Source organism: Carettochelys insculpta, chromosome 2, assembly GCF_033958435.1.
Source record: "Carettochelys insculpta isolate YL-2023 chromosome 2, ASM3395843v1, whole genome shotgun sequence".
NCBI lineage: Eukaryota > Metazoa > Chordata > Testudines > Carettochelyidae > Carettochelys > Carettochelys insculpta.
Genome location: NC_134138.1, coordinates 88,572,344 through 88,597,752, shown reverse-complemented (window position 1 = coordinate 88,597,752; position 25,409 = coordinate 88,572,344). Strand labels below are relative to the sequence as shown.

The 25,409-nt window shown below is 43.1% G+C and overlaps 1 protein-coding gene across 1 annotated transcript in view; it reads left to right on the top strand.

The window, feature by feature from the left end:
• LAMA3 (laminin subunit alpha 3) overlaps positions 1-25,409 on the top strand; it is a 240,268-nt gene that overhangs the window by 41,741 nt on the left and 173,118 nt on the right. The window contains exons 5-9 of the mRNA XM_074987282.1: positions 1,365-1,535; positions 5,369-5,466; positions 10,764-10,879; positions 19,964-20,082; positions 22,138-22,228. Coding sequence (XP_074843383.1) covers positions 1,365-1,535; positions 5,369-5,466; positions 10,764-10,879; positions 19,964-20,082; positions 22,138-22,228 — 595 coding nt within the window. The remainder of the gene's footprint in view (positions 1-1,364; positions 1,536-5,368; positions 5,467-10,763; positions 10,880-19,963; positions 20,083-22,137; positions 22,229-25,409) is intronic.

Below are 25,409 nucleotides of genomic sequence, written 5' to 3'. Positions count from 1 at the left end.
ACAATTTGTGGATTTTTTGGATTAATTTCTTTAGAATCTGTTGAATCATCCTATATTAAATGCTGTATGATTTTTTTCTAAAGGAGTTATTTTGCAGTTGGGAATTTCAGTGATCCAATATTATGTACTTACAGTTTATAGTAGCCACTTGGAAACCTGAATCTGAAATTTGTTCAGTTATAAATAAAAAGCTTTTTTCTCAATTGTTTGTGTACTTCAGTGTGTTAATTTAGGGTTTACTCATAATTCCTGAGCTTCTACAGGTTAAAACTCTCTAAACCAGAACTCTGTCATCTGGCAACGTTCGTAATCTGGCACGATTTTAGTTAGCTGGATGATCACTTATCATGGGTATGACCAAGTTTCCCGTGGTCCCATAAAGTTTGTTTCCAGTCAGTGGTTCTGGCTCTTAGTGTTCTGTGCTTTTATTTAGCTGTAATTTACCCCCTAAATGTCTTCTAAGAGTCCAGTATGCAGCGAAAGTGTTGGTAATGTGCTACATGATATTCACCTCCTGTAGTCCATCAAATTCTCTTATCCAACACTGATCAGGTCAATGGGGGGTGCCAAACAAGAGAGGTTCAACCTGTACCATCAATTTCTTTTTCTTAATAAAATCATTGAAGTATTCATTTTGAATTACAACATAAACCTGCTCCCTCGTGGAGGGAAATTCTATTGTAACATTGTGTACGCTTTTTCAAAAGTACACGAACACATTCCCTGGCACTGTAGCTAATAACAGAAATTTATTACAGAATTTTTTTGTGCCTTAACCTAAAAATAAATGCATGTTGGTAAAGGGCAATATCCTGAAGTTCTTACACAGGCAAAATTTTCTAAGTTCTTACATAGGTAAAACATTGGCGGTTAGTAATGTACTAGAAACTGACTCGTTGTTTTCTGTAAAACTGCATATACTTCTTCAGTGCGTTTCTACCTAATCTATTCCAGACACGTGAGTTATTATGTGGATGTGTAGCATGAGTAAATTGTGACTCAAATGTACGGGAAGTTTTTTCAATATCCAGGTTTTGCTGTGAATATCTTCAGAACAATTCTCATAGACCTGTGATTGCTGGAGCACTCTGCTAAATCAGAGCAAAATGACATGTATTAGTATTTACAGATGCTTATATTGTGCACATAAAGCATTTTAATTTTGCTTTAAGTAGACTAGTTACTTCTCCCTGACACATAGAGGTCTGAATCTGTAAATTTGCCCCCATGAATACTAGACGTGGTTATATAGAAGCAATCTGTGAATTTTGGTTGCTTCTGTTATGGAAACCTATAGCTGACTCCCCACTGCTAATATTATTGATGACTATGCTTTGATAAAAAGGTCTTTGCTCTTTTATTAGATTGTGGTGTCCTTGGTAAATGGCCGTCCAGGAGCAAAAAACTTCACTCATTCCCCCACACTGAGGGAGTTTACTAAGGCAACAAACATCCGCTTGCGTTTTCTTAGAACTAATACACTGCTTGGGCACTTGATATCCAAAGCTCAACGGGACCCCACTGTAACCCGCAGAGTAAGTAGCATTGTTCACAAATAGATGTTCAATTGCTGCCTTTCATTGTATTACAGTGAATAAAATGACATGAGCCTCTTTATTTGGAAAACAACAACAATGAAATTGGTATTGTCCTCATGGTCCCTTCCAGCGCCACTTGCAGAAAGAAGCTAGTTGGGACAGATCAGAGTTGTGTGGTATGTGCAGAGGGGAGGGTGACGCTCTCTCGGGTTGTCCAGAACTGTAAACCATTGTGTTACCTCTGTGCTAGCAGATGTGCTTTATTGGAGCTTAAACTGGTGTGGCAGCTCCCTACCAGTCTATCTGATTTGCCAGCAAAATTCTTGAGTCTGTCAGTTTAAACCTTGTCTTGAAGGTAACATCCAATGAATCCCGATTTATGAGCTCCCCAAAGAAGTCATTTTGCAGTGTCCATTTGCTCTCATTGGACACTCACAGAAATTTACCAAATTCCCTGTCTTCAAATAGATGGAATACACAACAGCCGTTTAGTTCTGCTGGGGGTGGATGCCTTAGCTTTAATGTATCAGCACTGAGATAGTTTATATTAAAAATTAAGAGTAATTTTATTAAACAAGAGAAATTTATGTGATGATAAACAAGAGAAAAAATAGGTTTTACTTTCAAACCAAACCAAACCAATGCTTTCTGGTACCAAAAAATTAATTTTAGCAAACGATATCTTTGCTTAAAACAGTGTCTTACATCAGGTAGTCAGCAGTTCCATCTTTTCAGGTAGGAAGAGCCACCTTCTACATAATCAGAGACTCCTGTTTCCTTTGTCACTAGGAGATGAATAACTAAAGGGTCCTTTTCCTTCCAGTAAAACCTTGAAATATATCCTTTTGAAGTGCATCCCCAGACAAAGTGATTCTGCCCTTCAGCTTTTGCATCATGCTGTTGTCTCATCCTCCTGACAGCTGGAGTTTATTTCAGACAGGAGTGTACTTCCATTGTTGCTGGCATCACCTTGCTTGATTCACAATGGACACACATTCAAAACACATTCCATTGTTTTCCATTCGGCTCCATGACATATTTTAAGAACATATTTTAAGTCAGCAGCGTATGTACCTAACGCTTTATATGCCGGCCATATGTATATCACAAAATGACTGTCATGACCAGCACGTCACCAGTTTCTAAATATCTTACCGGACTGCATTTCGCTAAATGTTCTGACAACATTGTGTTGTGTGCCGTTGGTCAGTTAGAAGATAGTCCCTTAGGGTCACAGGGAGGAGTGACTCTGTAGAATGCTCCCTTTTTCCAGTCAGTTCCACACAGCTGCCTGTTGTTGCCAGGGAGCGTCTGGCTGGCGGAGATTGGTTAGGGAAAGTGTTTTGCTACACAGTTCTGTAAGGATATTGCAGGATAATAAAATTTGGACCCTGTTAACATGATTTTACTCTGCTCCCATTCGTTACTGAAAAGACCCTGAGATAGATCGGGATTTTGTGGCACCTCCCCCTTCCCTTACAGCTGTGTGCAGCCAGAGCAGCACTGCCGTGGCACTTTAAAGGGGTCCAGAGCTCTGGCCATCAAAGTAGCTGCAGCTGGAGCTCCGGGCCCCTTTGAAATGCTGGGCCTGGGGGCAACTGCAACAGAACCAAAGGAGCTTCTCTATGCCATTAGGCTAGGGACTGTACAGACATGGTTGGGTTTCTTCAACAACAACAACAGCAAAAACTTGGCCTTTCCAGTTGCTTGGCAGAGTACATTATGTAAGACTGAAAGACTTAAGTACAGCTCTTGGGAATTTTTAAAAGGAATTACTTAAAGTAAATGGAGTACTTATGATGTTTGGCAAGCAGCATAACTTCAGCCTCAGGAACTCTACCTGATGTAATCAAATAGTCTCCTTGGATGGTGAAAGGACATATGGGAGGGGTATATAAAGTAGTGTTTCATCATGGAAAGTGTCAAGACTTTTCATATGAGATGCCCATGATAACTAACAGGAGTTCATCATTCTAGTAGAGCCATCATGTTAAACCCAGTGGCTGTGGCCACACTTGGCCAAAACTTGGAGGATTACTAATGAGGCGCTGAATTGAATATTCAGCGCCTCATTAGCATGAGGATGCTTCCGACCGCGGCACTTTGAAAGCGCCGCTTTTGAAAGCGCGCAGCTCGGCGCAGCTACACGGGGGTTGTTTTCGAAAGGACCCCGCTCCTTTCGAAATCCCCTTATTCCCTAGCCCTGCTCCTTTTGAAAAGGACCCCCATGTAGCCATGCCGAGCTGCGCAGGGAATAAGGGGATTTCGAGGGGAGCGCGGTCCTTTTGAAAAGGACCCCCAGTGTAGCCGCGCAGAGCTGCGTGCTTTTGAAAGTGGTGCTTTCAAAGTGCTGCAGCCGGAAGCGTCCTCATGCTAATGAGGCGCTGAATATTCAGTTCAGCACCTCATTAGTAATCTTTGAAATGGCCATTTGCATAGCCGTTTCAAAGTTTTGGCCAAGTGTGGCCACAGCCAGTGTGTACACAAAACAAAATGAGCCCATTCCCTTCCCTCTGTACCAACAACTGCCATTCTTCCTCAATTTATGCATTCACTTCATGAGGTTGGAAATTATCTGCAGCTCAAGCAATGTGGTATGTGAATTCTGACAATGAGACATGGTACTGTTAGTCCAGTGCAATGCCACAAAGTCAGAAGAAACCAGAGATTGAATTACAAGTAATCATTATGGAAAAAAGACATTCTGACGTACTACTAGTGTTAGGGACCATTTTTACTCATGATCAAGACACTGAAAGCATGAGGGTAGGGCATGTGGGAGGGTTAGTGTGACGAAAAAAATATGAACCACGCTGGATGTGATTAGATATGAATGTGTACCTCCAAATAGAACTAGCCCAGGAAGGAAAAATATGGGCTGGATTCTCTGGTCCACTAAACCCAATTTATCACACCTATGTGGCTCAAAGTCAGCTGAAAGCAGCCAGAGATAGCCAGTGGAAGAGTCCCTGTATGCAGGGAGCTCTCTGCCAGCCATCTCCCCTCCTTGCCATTGGGAGAGGGAGGTTACATGTGGAGGTAGTGTCATCTAGTGAAGAGGATGAAGTGGAGGAAGCTCAGCTGTGCTTAGCCTAAGGTAGAGTTTCCCTGTAATGTGCACTGGGGCCAGGCAGTCTGCAACTGGCTCCCTGAAGCCTTCCCTCGCCACTGAGTAGAGTGGAGAATCTGCTCTGAAATGTCTTAAATGTATGCAGAAGTTACCATAAATAATGGTATTTACACAGAGACATTCCAAATGACTAAATCCTTCTCTGCCCCTGCCTGCAGGCATCGGGGATAAGCTGTATGATGCTTTTCAATTCTAGTTCAAATCTCAGTCACACCAGTCATAATTGCAAGCGAATATCTGGGGCTCTGTTCAGATCGTAGAGTTCTCTTGACATGATCTTAATTCACCATCACAGCTGGCACCCTTGCTGGCAGGTACACAACAGAACGGTCATCAGGTGAATGGGAATGGAGATGGAACTATCCGCTGCTAGGGACTGGGCTTCTAGACACGGCCAAGGCACTTTATAAGGTGGTGATGGGGAAGTACCACTGTCTGTGCTATCCGTTCATTGGGCACTGCTGACCTAGTGTGAAATGGCTTTGACTAATTAATCAGGGCCTGATCCTGCACTACGAATGTAGGTTGGAGTATGGCTGTTGGTTTCAGGAAAGCTGGATCAGGTCCTTTATGGATATGTGTCTGGAATATTCTGAGAAACAAGATTTAATGCGATAGTAATGATTTTCTGATGTTGCTGTCAGCTGCCATCTTGCAAGTAAAGGAAAAATGTATCCAAACCTATTGATTTGTTTTATAGTATTTCTACAGCATAAAGGACATCAGTATTGGTGGACAATGCGTTTGCAATGGTCATGCTGAAGTCTGCAGTGCAAAAAGCTCTGGAAACCTGTACCAGTAAGTAACTGAGCAGCATGCTCATTTCACAGACTGCAAGCCAATACACAAGGATTATCAAAGTGTGATTTTTTTGTATATATTATAAAAAAGGGTTATCTTATACTTTCTTCACAATGTTTTTAAAATGAGGCTTGGTAATGGATAAGAAGATATGCTGAATGGTATTCTATGTTAAATGTAACAATTAAAAAGTGCGCATTAGGTCTTTTTAAAATAAAATGAGGGTTTGGTAACTAGGTGGTATGCTAAACTGGTATTGCTCAAGAAGGGGGTCTCCACCCACAGGAAATTATGGAAAGATTCTAGATCTACAGTTATGGGGCTCTAGGCAAACATACTTCTCCTGGGCTGGAGGGCGGGCCCAGCGTGGGGAAGGTATTGCAGAATGAGTCTAGCTTGCACTTACTCTGCAACAGTAGCTGCTGTTCCTTTGGGCTGGGGCTGGTTCCCTGCTCCAGGTGGTGAGATCTGGTGCGCGGGATTGCAGTGCCACTCAGGTTTCACCCAGTTGCCCCTCCTTCATGCTGAGGGGTGCCTGGGCCAAATTTGAGTGGTGCCGTGTCCTTGTGCACCAAGTCACGACACTCAAAGGTGAGAGTTGGGCCCAGCTCCGTGCAACAGGAGCCAGCATGGTGGGGGGCAGTATGGGGTGGGCTCACTCACCAGCTGCCTGTCCCTGGGCCTTCCCTCTGGCTCAGGGCTGTGGGGGTTGTGCTCAGGCAGAAGACATATCTATGTAACTGATGGGTCACCAAAAATACAAAATGCAGTTGAACGTAAGAGTAACCTCAGTTGGTGAGTCACCTTAAAAAACATTTGGGAAGTGCTGTGTTAAAGTGCAACCTTCTGGGATACAGTTGGAACTCCTTGGTCCACCACCCTGAGGACCCGACTGGTCCTGAATGAGAGAATTTGCCAGACCAGGGGACGTCCCCTGCCATGGGCCCCCCAGCCCACCACAGTTCCCTGCTGCCATCTCTGGCCAGCCCGCCTGCAGCCTACACTTAGAACCAGCAGTCTGATCACCAGCTTATTTTACAGAGGCACCCGACCAACCACATATAATGGGCCACCCTGTGACCAAGGCCAGTGGAATTACTCACATTTACTGAGATCAGAGTCAGACCACCGGCACTATTGGTCATTATGTTGAAAGATCCCAACAAGAAAGTAAACGCAAAAGATCCTAGTCCTGCACCACTTACCCAGATATATGCGATTCCTTTCCTGAAAATTACGAATCAATATTCCTAAGGATTCCACAAGTGTCTTCATTATTGTCACTGACTTTGAAGTAAGTGCTTATAGGACGGAGCCCCTGGGTAGGGGCTTTGATTAAATTGAAATAAATACAAAACATTTTTTCCTTTTGGAGGATGACTATTTATTTTTATGCTTTTGGGGTTATTTCTGATCAGCTAAAAGCCCTTACTTTGCAGTATATTTTATCAATAATGAGAAGTTATGGTTTTAAGTATGTGTTAACAGTGCACTGTACTCACTGCTGAGTGGCTCCTTCTTCTGGTGATTCCGTGGATTAGCTCTGCTTAATTCAGCACCCCCTATTTCTCCTCCACTGTTGCAGATTTCCTCCCACTCACTGAGTTGCAGTACAGTTTCTTCAAGACTCAGCCGACCAGTCAGGTCACAATGATTTCCTCTTCCATAGAATCATAGAATCATAGGACAATAGATCTGGAAGAGACCTAAAAAAGCCATTGAGTCCAGCCCTCTGCTCTAAGCAGGACCAAACCCATCAGATGAGCCCCTCCAGGGCTTTGTCGAGCCGAGACTTAAACACCTCCAGGGATGGAGACTCCACTACTTCCCTGAGGAGACCATTCCAATGCTTCACCACCCTCCTAGTGAAAAAGTTTTTCCTAATGTTCAACCTGGACCTTTCCAACCACAGCTTGAGACCACTGTTCCGTGTTCTGCCATCCATGACCACTGTGAACAGCCTCTCTGCAGCCTCCCTTCAGTAAGCTGAAGGCTGTTATCAAGTCCCCCCTCAGTCTTCTCTTCTGCAGACTAAACAGTCCCAATTCCCTCAATCTTTCCTCATAAGTCATATGCTCCAGCCCCCTAATTATTTTGGTCACCCTCCGCTGGACTCTCTCCAGTGTATCCACATCCTTCCTATAATTGGGGACCCAGAACTGGACACAATACTCCAGATGCAGCCTCACCAAAGCCGAATAAAGAGGAATAATCACTTCACAGAATCACAGAATCACAGGGCTGGAAGGGATGTCAGGAGGTCATCTAGTCCAGCCCCCTGCTTCAAGCAGGATCAACACCCACTAAGTCACCCAGCCAGGACCTTGTCCAGCCAGGACTTAAAAACCTCAAGGGATGGAGAATCCACCACCTCTCTAGGCAACGCATTCCAATGCTTCACTCACCACCTGCTGAAGTAGTTTTTCCTAATATCTAACCTACACCTCTCCCTCTTCAACTTCAGACCATTACTCCTTGTTCTGCCATCTGACACCACTGAGGATAGTTTTTCACCCTCCTTTTTAGAGCTCCCCTTCAGGAAGTTGAAGGCTGCTATTAAATCACCTCTAAGTCTTCTCTTCTGAAAACTAAACAAGCCCAAATCCCTCAGTCTGTCCTCACAGGTCTTGTGCTCCAGACCCTTAATCATTTTTGTTGGCCTTCACTGAACCTGCTCCAGCAAATCCACATCCTTTTTATACTGGGGGGGGGCCCAAAACTGGACACAATATTCCAGATCTGGCCTCACCAGTGCCAAATGAAGAGGAATAACTACTTCTCTAGTTCTGCTCGAAATGCTCCTCCTAATGCACCCTCGTATGCCGTTAGCCTTCTTGGCTACAAGGGCACGCTGTTTACTCATATCCAGCCTTTCATCCACCATAACCCCTAGGTTCCTTTCCATCGTACTGCTGCTGAGCCAGTCAGTCCCCAGCCTGTAACAATGCTTGGCATTCTTCCGCCCCAGGTGCAGGACTCTACACTTCTCCTTACTGAACCGCATCAGATTTCTTTTGGCCCAGTCCTCCAATTTATCCAGGTCCCTCTGGATTCTCTCTCTGCCCTCCAACGAATCTACCTCTCCCCCTAGTTTTGTGTCATCTGCAAACTTGCTGAGGGTGCAACCCAGTCCCTCATCCAGGTCATTAATAAAGATGTTGAATAACATCAGCCCCAGAACCAAGCCTTGTGGCACTCTGCTTGAAAAAGACCACCATCCAGATATTGAGCCGTTGACCACTATCCGTTGGGCCCGACCATCAAGCCAGCTTTCTATCCATCTTATAGTCCAAGGATCCAATCCATATTTCCTTAACTTATGGACAAGAATGTTGTGGGAGACCGTTATCAAAAGCCTTGCTGAAGTCAAGGTATATCACATCCACTGACTTCCCCATGTCCACAGAACTTGTTACGTCGTCATAGAAGCTAATCAGATTGGTCAGGCAGGAGTTGCCCCTGGTGAATCCATGTTGGCTACTTTTGATCACTTTCCCCTCTTCCAAGTGCTCCAAAACGGATTCCTTGAGGATTACCTCCATTATTTTCCCAGGGATTGAGGTAAGGCTGACGGGTCTATAGTTCCCTGGATTGTCCTTCTTTCCTTTTTTAAAGATGGGCACTACCTTTGCCTTCTTCCAGTCATCCGGTATCTCCCCTGATCTCCAAGAGTCTTCAAGGATAATGGCTAAAGGTTCAGCAATGACCTCTGCCAATTCCCTCGGTACCCTCGGGTGCATTAAATCCAGACCCATGAACTTGTGCACATCTAGTTTTTCTAGATAGCTCAGAACTTGTTCCTTCCCCACAGATGGCTGCCCTCTACCTTCCCATACTGCATCGTCTAGGACCATCATGTGGAAGTTGACTTTGTCTGTAAAGACTGAGGCAAAAAAAGCATTGAGTACTTCAGCTTTTCCTGCATCATCTGTCACTAGGTTACCTCCCTCATCCAGTAATGGCCCCACACCTTCTCTGATAACCTGTTTGTTGTTCACATGCCTGTAGAAACCCTTCTTGTTACTCTTCACATCCCTTGCCAGCTGCAGTTCCCATTGTGCTTTCTCTGGATCTACTGGCAAAGCTCCTCTTGATGCAGCCTAACATGCCATTAGCTTTCTTGGCTACAACGGCACACTGTTGACTTGTGTCCATCTTCTCGTCTACTACAACTCCCAGGTCCTTTTCTGCAAAACTACTACCGAGCCAGTCGGACCCCAGCATGTAACAATGTAACTTCCAGGGGAGTCTTTCAGAGTCTCTGTGCTTCAGCAGCTTCAGACAGCCCTCACATTTGTTGTCCAGGTTATGTCACTCCCACCGTGACTCAGGCATCTTCCTGCTCACTATGCTAAGCAGCACCACTCTGCGTGAATGGCAGGGGAACCCAGGCCCACCGTCTACTCTGGGTTCCAGTATAGAGCCCTATAGCAAACCATTAAGGTTTGGGTCTGCAGCAACGCTGCTGCCCTCTTCCCTGGGCGGTTTCATGCTTCTTTCATTTTCTTCTTCACTAACCTTCACAGTCAGGTCCCTCTTATGCCTGCTAGATAAACCCTTCTTCACGGTTTCCTATGCTTTTTCTCAGATGTTGCTCTCTCTTTTTCCTTATCCCTTACCTTAGGGATAGAGACTTTAGCTTTCTCCCTACCACCTCTACATTGATGCTGGCCTCCTGGCCTTCTGAAAGTTCTGCTGGTTTCCTCACAAGTGAGCTTCCTTCTGATTAGCACCCTCCACACAGCCTTCACCTCTAAATTGGCTGATTGGGTTCACCTGGCCTAATTCAACTCTCTCAGACCCAGTGTGAGGAAGTCATCCCTTCATCATAGTATGGTACAAAACTCTAGCAGTTTTTTCGTGAAACATAATGAAAAATTGAGTCCAGTGTATAATCATAATAAAATGTTTGACCTGGTATAAGACAGCAAGCTTGAGCAGTTGATCAATATCTAATTAATATACAATGTATTTTCAACTATGACCTATCAAACTGATTTAATACTGTCTCAGAATAAGGGTTCTTAAGCCATCATTTATTTGACCCAGTTACAAGTGTCCTCTGTAAATCATTTGTGCTAAAAAGCTCACAACCACATGAGATACTCTTTTGTGAGGAATGCTAAGATGGTTGTGAAAGGGTTTAGTATTACTTGTTGACCTCTATACACATAGGTCTTACCCTTTTCATGTTCTAAGTACATTTTGGATTGTTGTAAAATAAGAAAAATATATATATATATATACAGTTTTTAATCCTGTTTCAGTTAAAGGAGAATTTTTTCAATATCCAGGTTTCGGTGTGAATGTCAGCATAACACTTGTGGGGAAACCTGTGACCGCTGCTGCCCCGGTTATAATCAGAAACAATGGCAACCTGCAACTGCCGACAATGCAAATGAGTGTGAATGTGAGTAGCATGAAGAGAAGCTAGTCTGAAGGTGAAAATTCAGAGTTTGATGTGCAGGTGGGAGGTATTTCCAGCACATATGTATTCATGCAAAATAGCAGAGCTGTGCTGGCTGGCTCCAAAGCCCTCAGCAGAATGGAGATTGGAGGTGCCTGGAGCACCGCCTCAGACCTTTCCCTTCTCTCACACACACCCTTCAAGTGGACTGCCCATAATATTGCACTTTGGAGGAATAGTAGAGCCCTGCACAGATACAGAAGACCCCCATCTTATGTGGAGGTTGCATTCCTGTGCAACCCCACGTATGTCAAATTTTGCATTACTTGGGGGGAGCCAGGAAACTGACCAGCGCCAAAGCGCTGGACAGTTTCCTGTCTCTTATGAGCAGTGCGGAGCTGAAAGCCTGGCTCCCAGCCACTCACAGAAGACAGGAAACTGATGAGTGCTGCTTCACTGGTCAGTTTCCTGGCCCCACTGTGTGGCAGGCAGCCCAGAGCCAGGCGCCAGCTCCCTTCCACTCAGAGTCATGTTAACCTGAGATTCGCACAACTTGAGTGCGCATATCTCAGGGTTCTACTATACAAGTGTCTACCTGCAAATGCGGATATCTGTGGATCGACATCGGTATCCACAGAGCTCTGCTCCCAGGAGACACTGTGACCAATGGAAAGGAGAATGTCTTGTTTCTCATCCTGGCAGTGCACCTGTACCACCCCAGCCCCGCCATCAGTGGGTCTGTATGACCCTAAACAGGAGAGGCTGTGGCTGGGGGTGGGGCGCAGGGCTGTACAGCCACACAGCCGGTGGAGCTGCCAGCGCAGGATGCTGGCTCCCCACGTCAACAGGACGAGGCTCCTCTCCATTGGCTGCAGTCTCTTGGGATTAGAGCCCTGCATATCAGCAGATACCTGTGTCTATCCTTGGATATCTACCACTGCAGGTTGGCATTTGTATCAGTTCAGGGCTCTAGGAATATGGCTAAATCTGTTTACCTATTTATTAGCATTTATTTAAATTGTGCCCAGCCAGAGCTCTGAATCTAATCTCTAGATTTTAAGCATTGGGTATGTGGGGGTGATTAGAGGTAAAAGAAACCTTCCACAGAAGTACCTCACTTAATACTACAAGCCTAATTTTAATGTTCGCATGTTCACTTAGTAACAGAGAGGGAGCTATGCTAGTCTATATACTATCAAAACAGAAGAGCAGTCAAGTAGCACTTTAAAGACTAACAAAATAATTTATTAGGTGAGCTTTCGTGGAACAGACCCACTTCTTCAGACCATAGCCATACCAGAACAAACTCAATATTAGTGAAACACGGAAATATTCATAACAGTGTATTTAGATTCATACTAGTTTTCTATTTAGTAAGGAAACAGTATAGAAGTATTTACTGTACATGGCTTTCTGACAAAGCCCAGTTGAAAAATCCTTCTTGTAAACCAGGTACTTCAGAAGGAAAACCTTCTTTTGGGGAAGGGGGGGAACTTCCCATTTTGAGAGTGCCAGCACCCAGTCTAATCTTTTCAAAAGATTCTTGGATCTTCAATCTGCTCACTCAAAACAAAACTACATAGACAGAGGTGGAGTGTTGTTTTCAAAGGAGCATCAGTCACCTTTTCTAGTAACCTGGTCTTTGGGCATTTGCCTCTGGTGAATGGAGGCACATAGTCTGCCTTCTTTTCCTTTTCTCCTGAGGGGGAGTTCTTTTGCAGCTAATCTTCCCTCATTCCAGATAAACGTTTCATTATTTTGTTACTGGGACATGGGGCCCTTTTGTGGATCTAGAAAAGTTGGTACTCTGGAATCAGAACTGTAGATATGGTGATTATAGCATTTGCTATCCTCGTGTAATCACCTCTTTTGAATAAACACAGGATTCCCTTCACCCATATATCTTGACAGGCCAAAAGGCAAATGTTGCGACTTCGAGTTGCAACCCTGTTAGTGTCAAGCAGATATATATTTATATCAAAGAAATGGGTAATTAAAGGGGGTTTTGTTTTAATCAAAATTCAGAAGTGATGTGCCAAAATTTTGATAGTAGACATAACATAAAAATTGTAGAAACAGTAGTTGCTGTGACTTGATCAATGAATAAATTATAATTTGTAAGTTTTGAGCCAAAAACGTTTAATGTCTACTGCCACTTGAAAAAGGGATCCTTTTAGCTTGAAAGTGTATGTGGGTGTGTTTTAAGTTATTCACCAAGGATAGTACACCCCAGCTGCAGATGGCCTTTATTTATAGCCTGTGTCATCTGGAGATTAGAGTAACCTTGGAAAGCTTCACAAATTCTCTATCCCTTGTAAAAACTACTGACTCTCCTACTGTAAAAAGTCAGTGAGTCCAGGGGAAACTGAGAGACTTGCAAACTTTCGTATATATCTACAATACTGTGCTTTTCAGCAAATAGTCAAAGCTTCAAGAAATTGTATTGTGATGCATGAAGGGTATTTATTGCTCTTCAGGTAAAAGTGATGTTACTTATATCAAAGAAAGTAACTTGATTTTACAGTAAGAGACATAATAGTCTTTGGCCATCAATGACATTGAGGTTTTTTCGACACTTTCCTTTCCTGTTCTACTGTTTTCTGAGAGCAGAGTAGTCAAAGACAGGCCATCCATTTCAGCCATTTCCATCTGAACCTTGCTTCGTTTTCTCAACGAACTTCATGTATTGATTGGGAAATGAGCTACAAAGACACTTGAGGCACAGCTTGTCAGTCAGATCTGAGCCCATTGGGTCAGGCTTTTGTTCCTGTCAGCACCATAAAAAGTGGCCTATGGCTTTACTCATAGGAATATCAGATTCTAAGGCAGAGGCCAGCATCCTTTCTAAAGTGGAGTGCCGAAATCTGACCTTTTCACCTCTATGTACGGTCCAAGTGTAGGTGCTACTTTTTAAAGTCACTAATAGTCCACCTTACAACAGCTTCATTAATAAATAAATTAAGATGCAGACCTTTACCAATTAGCTGGTGGTTGGTAGCATTAGCTGGTCTTTTGTTAATGCACAGGCAGCATGGCTTTGAGCAAGCTCCCGGCTGCATGGGGAAGGAGGAGCGTGGTTGAGCTCCTGCTTCGTGTGCTGAGGAAAATTGACTCACACGCCATTCTTGGCGCATGAGCCAGGGGTTGCTGACCCTGGTCTGAGGAAAAGGCTCCCTCCCCAGAGACCTGTCAGATATGAGGAAGAAGAGCAATATCAGGATCTGAAGGATGATCTGGAGGATCCACCCCTTTATTTATACAAACAGATAACAAGACTGAGTAAGGAAGAATGCATTTTTTCCTAGGAAGGACTCCCACCTGTACCAGACTTTTAATAGGATTGTTTCTGTTGCTCTTTCTGGGACACAAAGCACACATGGGCAGCATAAGGTCCTTAGCCTTTGTTTCTAGGGTTTTCCTTGCAAAGATCCCCTTTGTTGCTAACACTGTTGTGGGATCCCTCTCTGCCTAGTTGCCTTGCTGCAGGAAAGGAGACATTTCCCCCAAGTCTAATGCAGAGCCACTGAAGTCCTCTAGGAAGATTTCCTTCAAGTATTCTCACTTAAGCAGGCCACAGACCCCCCAATATTAAAATGAGAGTGGGAAAGGATGAAGGCAATGAAGAGATCCAAGTAGGCAGTGATTAAGTTGTACCAGCGCTTGCCAGGACCGAGTCTAGGCCTGGCAGTTCAATAGCCCTGGTATCTTCAGGCTTATTGAATCAGTTTGAATGTAAAAAAATTTGCTTTTGTCCTGACACCTAATTACTTAAGCCTCAGCGTCTTTCATTACAAATTAAGTGCAGCAGGTAGGGTAGGAAAATGTGAGAGTAAGGAGTTTGAAGAAGACAAAGGCGCAGGCTAGCCTTTGGTTAGTTACCTCTGTTTGCTATTCTGGTTGGTTACTATTCTAAATTGTAACTCTGGGGCTGTGTCTACATTACAAAAATAACTTGAGTTGTTTACTTCAAAGTACAACTTCAAAGTTGAGCATCTACAGACACCCTACTTTGAAGTTAAACTTCAAAGGAGGGCACTACTCCATTCCTGGGAAACTTCGAAGTAAGGGAAAATGTGTGTAGACTCTGTGCTGGCTACTTTGAAGTAGTGTCTAACTTCAAAGTTAACTTCGAAGTTAGTTCCTAGTGTAGGTGCACCCTGAATGCCTGGAAACTGGAGAAAAGAGAGAGCAAGGTTTCAGGTGGCTTGAGGGAATGAGATTATGAAGGTAAGAGATTATGATATGCTGATATTGTGCCTGATGGACAGATTCGGAAATGCTGCTCCTTAGTTTTCACTGGTATAACATGGCAAGAGAAAAGGATTAGATGAGGAAATCTGTCTTGGGGGCATCTACTGCCCTTTACCTCAGACATTTTTGCATAAACTGTTCAACGTGTTGGACTATTTTCAGATTAACCCTCACCTTGCAACCCAGACAAAAATTTTAGGTCAGTATTGGTATTTAGACTACTTTTACTAAAAGGCTATGATAAAATAACAAAAGCTATTGCTGGATTTAGACTTACCAGCTTCATATAAATGGAGCTGTAATATTTTTCAGACTGCAAAGAGGCTGATATTCACATAAGGCTACAACACATCACCTGATGTTCCTAGGATTTTTTTCCAATGTGTTAACAGTGCTCATAGGTCAGGGAGCTATATTGGGCTGATGTTTGTGTTGCAAGTGCAGACAGAATATGGGCTGTGGTTAGCCTGGAATGCTTTTTTTTATCTCATGTTGTTCACTGTGTGGAAAATTATTTCAGTCAGGAAGGTGTCAAAAGTTAGGATGCAATTTATAGAATCAGACAAGATTCAGAACTGGTGCAAGTACAATTGCATTAAATTTGGCCCAATGAATAAGTTACAAACCCCCTAACAACAAAAACAAAACAAAACAAAAAGAAAACAACATATAGTAGCTGAGATTCTAAACCCATATAAACTAGAAAGCTGAGTTATTTATCACAGTCACCCTCCCTAATCCTTTGTGAAGTAATTGGGTCTTTGGTTACATGATCACCTAGAGAGCCCACTGCTTTAAGTCAGTTGCAGTATTGTCATGGATAAGAGCAGGACTGAATTCATAATACTAGAAAATTTGACAGGCTTTTCTATTTAAACATATCTGTGCAGTGACTTGTCCTTTGGTAATAAACTAGTTGTCTTCTAGCATCGCTGCAGTTGGGGCTATGTGAGTTCCTCCATATAAGACTTGTCATTACATAAACAATTGTTATTTGAAGTGCTGATTCAGCACATAGATCTCAGTCCAGATGTGCATATTTTTGTAAATTAAAAAAAACGGAACAACGTTTGGCATTTTTTAATTTTGAATTATACCCCACCTAGATTGGATGACCTGGTCAAGACACATCCCTGTAACTTATTTGAGCCTCAAACATACAGCTCTTTGTTGAGTAACTGTGCACATCCATTCCGCAAGGGGGCATGTGCTCACCTTTTCCACTGGTATTGGGAATTTTACCTGAGCAGCACTCACTGGGGCAGCATGAGTGCCCTCCGGTGCCTTGTGCGACTGCAGACACGTATAAAGGGCCGTGCTGCTCCAAACCATCCTCAGTTCCTTCTTACCCACAGTGACAGTTGTTGCTGAAGCTGTGACCATGGTTTCTTCACATCTTCCCTTCCTTAGTGTAAATAGTAGCTGGGTAGTGAACAGTAATTTTTAGTCTCGTGTATTATATCTGTAAATAGTGATTTACAGTGTTAAGTTTAAAATACTGCCTTGTAAGGTTACTGGTGCCTGGTTGGATACTGGAATTGGTACTGAACTGATGCCCCATTCTCCTGGATTCAAGGGCAGCCATTCATGTAATTATGTATATGCCATTGAGTGATCCACTTTCCAACTGCCTCAGGTGTCTGGGAAAGGTGCCTGTAAGCAACAAGAGTCACATCTGTAGATGGCTGAAATCCCATTCAAAAAAGGGCAAGAGTACCTGACTTACATACCTTCTTTTGGAGTCAGCAGCTTGTCCACTATTAGAATCCTTCCACTGCAAACAGGAAGCAAGCACGTCCAAGCCCGTTAGGAGTGCTCCTCTTGGTCTGACAGAGTCCTCCAGTAGATCTGCATCCTCAGTGTGTAAGCCTCTGAGGGACTCCATACTAGGACCCTCCAAGAGGAAGTTGCTGAGTGCTCACAAGGACTTGGAGGGGTGGTCCAAAAAGTCACAACCCCAGGAGCAGTTTGTGACTAAGAAGGCATTGCTGACGCTAGAACACAGAAAGGGTCCATTGAGACAAATCCCTGAAGGATCGTGCACCTGTTGACCTTTTTGGTGTTATTGACAGCCAAAGCTTTTGTGGTGGGCAGAGCTGCTTAACTTGCCAGTACTAGCTTCTTTCATGACTCAAAAACCTTGCCCGGTGCTGTTTTTGGAACCACACACTCCTATACTCCTGGCTCCAACGCCAAAGAGCTGCTTGGTACAAACAATTTCTTTGCTTGTGGTACCCCTGTGGAGGACTGAATTTAGGCAAGCCAGAATAGATTTTTCCAAAATACCTCCTTCTCCAGCCTTTGAACTTCTCTCCCCACCTGAGGATGCCCATCAGCCACAGTGGGTTGCCTGTCTGCAGTGGGACCAACCACAGACTGAATTTTCAGACCCAATTGCCTACACAGGGCTTTGCCCCACTTCTGAGCCAATGGCCCTTCTGAACCCCGTGAGACTTCCTGCTCTTCTGCATCAGGTACTGGTAGGCACAGTTCAGGAGTATCCATGGGCAGGTCTCTGCTTTCCTTTCCTTTTTCTTTCTTCTTCTTGGTCACCTGATGATGCAGTTGTGATTGAATCTACCTTTTTCCCTTCTGATGATTTTAGAGCATGTCAAGACTTGTTGAGGAGGGTTGGCTGCAGCTTTGGATATCCAACCAGATGAGGTACAAGGTCACACAGGCTTGTGGATTTTTTAGCTGACCCTCTATGGTAGCTCTCCCTATTAATGAGGCAATCCTGGAGCCTCTCAAGATTTTATGGCAGACTCCTTCTTTTTTGCCCCGCTACCCCGACTGCCAAAATTGTGGAGAAGAGATATTATGTCCTATTACAGAGATTTGAACGTTTTTACACCCATCCCCTTCCAGGTTCCCTGATGATTGTAGCCACTAATGAAAAGGAGACCCAAGGACACCAGACCTCTACTACGAAGGAAAAGGAAGCAAAATATCCGAGATTTGTTTGACAGGAAACTTTATTCCATAGGAGGTTTACAGCTCAGGACTGTGAACCAGCATGCTCTGTCTGCTGGGTCAGTGTGATTTCAATCTGTGGAATAATATCCTGAAATACCCCTGGCTTGTAGATAGTTGCTCAGTTTTCTGAAACCCCTGTTCATCAGGTTTCTAAAGAATTTGTTCAGACTGCAGCTGGAGGTTCATAGTGTGGTCCACAGCGAACTGTACATTTGAGTTTAGCAAAAGTGATGGATCACCACTTTGAGTTAGTAGCAACTTGTTCTCTGTTGCCCTTGTCAATGAAGTTACTTTTTCTAATTGCGATAACCATGGCCAGGAGAGTAGGACAAACGCATGCTTTGACTTCAGAGCCCCCTATACAATTTTCTATAGGGACGAGGGATTTCTACATTCTTATTTAAAGTAGTTTCTGAATTTCACATGAATCAAGCAATTTATTTACCAGTATTCTTTCCAAAGCCCCATTTAAAAAAAAAAAAAAAGAGAAAAAGTTCCAGCAGATGTCAACGGCTTTTTAGCTAGAGTAGACTAGAGCATTCATGCCTTCATCTCCACTCTTTGTCGTTATTTCGGAGTGCAAAGGGCCCCAGGGTCTCCACCCAGAGGATCTCTGCCTGGATTTCTGGCTGTATTTGTTTATGCTACTCATTGGCCATGCACCTCTGAAAAGTGTAATGACTCACTTAGTCCAGTTGCTGGCAGCTTCTCTGGCTTTTCTGGGGAGGCTTCCTATTCTGGATATTTATAGGGTGGCAACATGGTCATCGCTCCATATGTTTGCCCTCACCATGCTATCTCTCATCAATCCAGAGATGATGCAAGATTCAGACAAGTAGTCTTTCAGTCTTTGTTCAAAAAGACTTGGAGCCCAACCCTGGTTCAAACTGCTTGTGAGTCATCTGTAGTGGAATGGAAATGTGGAATCATGCAAAGACAAAAATCCTGATTACTTATTTTTCCAAATACTTGATCTTTGAGATGTGTTGCACATGTCCTTTCCATGACCTGCCACTTCTCCTTCTCTGTCGGAGTCTTTCTAGCAGGAAGAAACTGTGGGGCATTGGGCAGATTTTCCCTTTGTGTGCAGTGGTATGGAGTATCAAAGGGCGCTCATGCTTCCCTAAAGGGGAAAAGGGGACAAGTCTCCGAGCACTGTGCATAAGATACACACAAACACCTGCAGTGGAATGCACATGTGAAGCACATTTTGAAGAACAAAAATTGCTTTTTTTTTTCCTGGAGGGGTATAGCCTTTCTTTCTGGCAAGTCTGGTGGCACTTGTTATTTTATACCTAGAGATGATCTCAAGTTGGCCCTAGAGTGAAAGGCTCTTAACTGATTTAAAAATATTAATAGAAATTTGAGCATCCTTTTTGAGGTAGGTCTACACAGCAAAGTTATTTCAAAATAACAGCCATTATTGTGAAATAACTATTCTAGCATCTAAACAACACAGCCATTATTTTGGTAATAATTTCAAAATAGCGGTTGGCTTATTTTGAAAGTGGAAAGCCTCATTTTGCAAGAATTCAAGCCTATTTTGAAATAGCTATTTTGAAATAGGTGCTGTTAAGACAGGGAACAGAGCCTATTTTGAAACTAACTATAGTACACCCAGTGACTCTCTTTTGAAATAGGCTCTGTGTGTGTACATGCTGTATTTTGAAATAGCTGAGGGCTATTTCAAAATGCATTTTGGGTGTAGCTGTGTTATTTCAAAATAAGCTATTTCAGAAAAGGTCTTCTGGAATAGCTTATTTTGAAATAAGGCTGCTGTGGAGACATACCAATAGTTTATAGTAGGTAGCTAAAGTATGGCATAGCAATGAAAACTGACTTGCACTATTACTTTTTCAGCTTGCAACTGTCATGGACATGCTACTGATTGCTACTATGATGCTTACGTTGACCGGCGCAAAGGAAGCTTAAACATCCATGGGCAGCATGAAGGTGGAGGGGTCTGCATAGATTGCCAGGTAATACGGTGCTTTGATCTTATCAGTTACACATAAATGGGACCTGGAAGGTTTAAATACAAGACTTTTCTCAGGCTCACACTTTTGACATGGCTGTTCGGGATACCAGTATTAAAGTGACATCATTGCTCATGCTTCAGCCAGGAAGAAAAGTCCCTGAAAGTAATTCATGTTCTCTGAGGCCTGAAAAGGGATCACTATCACACTTCTTAAAAGACCCCAGTACTTCACTGGTTAAATCAGATTGGATAAAGAGGGGATCTCTCACTGTACTGTGCAAGGAGGAGAGGGAATTGAGGGGGAGCAGTACTCCTTCAAGTAAACGAGAGGAGAGGGAGCTCTCCCTCTTCCTGTAGTTAAAGAGAAAGAGCCGGTTCCCTTTTCTGTAACGCCTGCATTATTTTAAAAAAGGGTTAGAGACAGACACCATGAAGTCCACTAGACACTGTGCTATTGCCAATCTATTTTGTGTGGCAGGTGCTTCGATGTTATAGTGGTGAACAGTGGTACAAAACAAAGGTAGATGGAGAGGTAATAACCCCTGCTTCCAACCAAGACCTGTTCCCTCTCTCTTCCCATTGTTTTTTTTTTTTCCATTCAAACCATTGGAACTTACTAATTTATAAATCGTTCTTTCTGACCAAAATATAATTACACAATTTAAGAACAACACTGACATAGAGTCAAGAAGATGATGCACTCTGTGCATGTAAAAAAGTATAGTTGTGCTGTTAAAATAAAGAACAAGGAAAGGAAATGTCCAATGCAACTACGGTTTGAGTATTTTTTCCATTTTATCGTGAAAATAAAATCAGCTATTGCCCAAAAGGCAGCCAGAAGTAAATAAAAGTTCTTTTTAATAAAGATAGGAAGAAGAGAGCTTTGTCTTCCCCTTGACATTTCTATGTAGGGCTTTGTTCAACCAGTCTTGTAAGACTTGTCATATTGATACTTCCTGTTAGCTCTTCAGTCATGAAAGATAATGATTCTTAAATTTGTTCCAGTATATAAAAGAGCAAACCAGACCTAAATCCATGGGTCCTGCCACTGATAATTGTTTGTAATTTGATTTTGTGGAAATTAAATTGCATTAAATGAATTAACAATGAAATCCAATTATAACATTTTCTTCATAAGACACATTGATTTTACTTTATTTTTTCCATTTGTGTCATGGAAAAAAGCATTGAAAATGCATGCCTGAATGAAGAACTAATAGAACCTGATGCATGGCACATACAGCTAAAGTCTGTTTCTTTCAAGTCTGATAATAGTGCTTCATATTTCTGTTCGATATATCTATTTCAGACAACATACTGCTATTACAGAGATATCTCTAACAAGAGAGAATTGTTCTTTCCTGGGTCCTCCTAACAAAAACTCGTATATTGCTTTAAAAGAGAAAAGAGATACAGACACCAAAAACTCCACTAGGCACTTAATTCTATGACATAATAAATTAAATGTAGTTCAAATTCATGTACTCTGTTTTCTGTGAGTGTAGAACACATTAAGATGTTTAACAGACTGTCTCCTCTATTTAAAAAAAATTTTGTGTTTTTAATTTTATTTCTAGACTGATAATTTTGTTCTTATTTAAAGTTTTAGCTTGAGAGTAATTAAGTCACAAATGTATCTTGCAATATGGAAATGACATGATACTGCTGCAGTCAAACTATGCATGTATATAACGATAAGAAGGCAATATGAAAAGAAAGTTAAAGAAAGATCTGACAAAAACGACAATGCTTTTTTCCCCTGATTTAAATTAGCAGAATGATTCAGGGATTTTGTGCAGAAATTTAGTAATTGTTAAAAATTCCATTTATTTATGTGAAATTATCCCAACTTATAATGTCATGTAAAGATCAGACAGTCAAAGAATGAGAATTAAATGCCTGCTTTTTTATAGTCTTCTTGGAATTTTTTTCCCATAATGATCCTGATTGTATATAAGTACCTAAATTAATATCTTTAGTTCTGTATTTGCTTATGTATTCTTCTGCTAATTTTTCTTTATTCTCTCATATTCTTCTCTTATTTCATTCTGCATAGCATAACACAGCTGGAATTAACTGTGAACAGTGTGCAAAAGGGTACTTTCGTCCTTATGGCATTCCATTGGGAGCTGCTAATGGGTGTATACGTAAGTCTCTCTCTGTTTAAACATCACTGGAGTATTTCCTATCAGTCAGGGCAAGGGCTGTGTCTTTTGGTATAAATTTTCCAAAGCATTTAAGGTGCTTAAGTCTGACTGACTTTTCATGAGACTTAAAGGTATGTTTACACTTAGGAATAAAGTTGAATTTGTTAAAGTCGAATTTTTAACACTGGATTTATAAAGTCCAAGTTGAGTGTCCTGACCAGCTAAGAAAGTCCATCTACTGTGTTCCTGAGTCTGACTGTGGATGCAGTGCATTCTGGGCACCTATCCCACAGTTCCAGCCCCCCATTGCATTTTGGGATTTTGGGGAAAAAAGTCACTGCAAGTGTTTCCGGGTTTCTGATGTCACCATCCCAGAATGCATTTCTTCATCTCCCATATCTGCCTGAAGAAAAATTGCATTTTCACACATTTTTCTTCTTGACTGCCAGCTGCCAGTACAGACGCTATCATTGATCCTGGTACATTTCAAAGTCTGATGCAGTGTTTTGTGCTTGGTTTGCGCACTGCGATGCAGTATATTCTGAACATACTGCCCATGCCTAACGAGCTCATTATTGCCAGTGCCATTGATGGACGTGAATCTCTGGAGAGAAGAGCTGCAGATTTTCTGGCAGCACTAGAGTCACTGTACAGCATGGAGCACAGGTTTTGGAGCCACAAAACCAGCACAGAGCGATGGGATTGCATTCTTTTCCAGTCCTGGGATGACCAGCAGTGGCTGCAAAGCTTCAGCTTGCCTAAGGCCACTTTCAAGGAACGCTGTGAACTGCCGTCTCCTGCCCTGAAGCACAGCAGTACCAGAATGAGACCTGGTCTGACAGATGAGACACACGTTGCAATTGCTCTTCGGAAGTTTGCAGTGCCAGACAGCTACCAGTCAGTGGGCAGTCGATTTGGAGTGGTCAAATCCATGGTGGGGGCTGTCCTCATGCAGGTAGCCAAGGTGATCAATATGCTTCTCCTGCAGAAGACAGTGACTCTGGGGAATGTGCAGGAGACAGTGGATGGATTTGCTGCCATGGGGTTCCCTAATAGCAGTGGGGCCATAGATGGAATGCGTATCCCCATCCTGGCACCAGGCCACCAGGCCTCAGAGTACATCAACCGCAAAGATACTTCACTATGGTGTTGCAGGTGCTGGAGAATCACAAAGGTTGTTTAAACAATATCAACATGGGATGGTCAGGAAGGGTGCATGACATGCACATTTTTAGGAATTCTGGTCTGTTTAGAAGTCTCCACAGGGGTACTTTCTTCCTGGATCAGAAAATCAACATCGATGCAGTGGAAAAACCCATAGTGATTTTTGGTGACCCTGCTTAGCCCTTGTTGTTTTGGCTCATGAAGCCATACACAGGTGCCTTGGACTCCGGTAAGGAGCTCTTTTGCCACAGGCTGAGCAGGTGGTGGTAGAATATGCGGGTGGCCATTTAAAAGTGAGGCTTTGATGCCTTCTGACGCACTTAGACCTCAAAGAAGTGAACACTACTATGGTGTTTTAAATTCCCAACTGGATGCTGAATGAGTTAAAAAAATAATTAAAAATCACTTGGGGTGCTCATGTGTGCCAGGGGAGGGTCCTATCACCTGCTAGCCCTGAAGGGAGGGAGAGGGAGGCTGCCACGTGAATGCTTGCATGCTTGCCCTGGATTTTAAAGTGGCTGCAGCAGGAGCTGTATGAGTCTGCTCTGCACTGGGTAGGATGCCAGGCAAAAAATCATTAGTGACTCATGAAACTTCCCATGTGTTCTAGGTGGCCAAATGAGACATCAGCCTGATTACACTAAGGAAAAGGGATAAGGAAAGATCATTCATTCTATCCTGCTATCATGTGGGAAAATTTGCAAGAATGCTCTGTGGTGCCATGATTCCAGATAACTTACTGGTGACTTGGCTTGGAAAGGTGTCTTATTGTGGAAGCAGGAATAAGTCAGGTCTCCCCAAAAATCTCATTATGAAAATCCACAAGTGCCTGTCTAAGAGCTTCAGCTTTTTGTCCAAGCAGGATTTGTGCTCCATCTTCAGGCATGTTAACAAGCTGTTCTAAGGGAAAGAGGCATAGCCCTCCACAACACAATTGCAACATATTATTATCCTGGATCCGGGTTGGCCTCTGTAGCCATCTCCTAAGTTGAGGGAACAAGGACAGGATTGCCTGGCTCCAGCTGGATGAAAGCTTCTGGCTTTCAGGGTATAAATCTAAGCTGCACTGCACCTTGATGTCAGCCATCAGTTCTTCAGCAGCACTTGCTTCAGCACTCTGCCCGTGACCAGAGCTGTCAATACCACTTTTGGGGGAAGAGGTGGTGTCTGTCACAGAATAGTGTACAGCTCATCAAAGTATTAGCATTTCTGGGGAGATGCTCCAGACCGACCGTTGGCTGTCTTGCATTTCTGGTAGTTCTGGCACAACTCCTTGATCTTCATGAGGCACTGCTGAGTGTCCCTGTTGTAACCTGTCTCGATCATGCCTCTTGATGTCTTGCCGTACATATCCGCATTCCTTCTGCTGGATTTGAACTGGCTCACAATAGCTTCTTTGCCCCACACTGAAAAGAGGTCTAAGTTCTCCTGATGTCTCCATGCTTGGGCCCTTTTGCAATCCTGGGAACTCATGGCTACAAGATGTGCTAGGTGTGCTGCAGAGATGTGATCCACATGTGTGCTCACCACACTGGTCACAGAGGAAAGGAAATCTAATCAAAATTCCCCAGCTGATGAATGCCGCTTCCTGTCACCTCCTTCCAGCTCACCTGGAGAGCAGCGGGGGTGGGGTGATGACCAGAAAAAACACCTCAAGGGGCATTATAGCATCGTTTCCAGGGCTAATAAAATCAATTTCAACCCTGGCTAATCTAAACTGTTTTAGCTCAACATTTCAAATTCGATTTTTTGACTAACTTCCTTGGGAAGTCAGCAGTACAGAAGTCAGCATGACAGCCACTTACAATTGACTTATTGAACACTAGGGTGTATACAGAGAGATTTTAAAATAGACCACAGAGCCTTAAATTTGACTTTATCTCCGAGTGTGGATCAGGCCTTAGGCTCCTACTATGAAGCTGTTGCAGGAATCGAAAGGTATGGATGAAGATTTCTTTACAGGTGGATGAGAGGCAGTGTCACACAAATATCAGTTTTGTTTGGCGATGACAAGAGG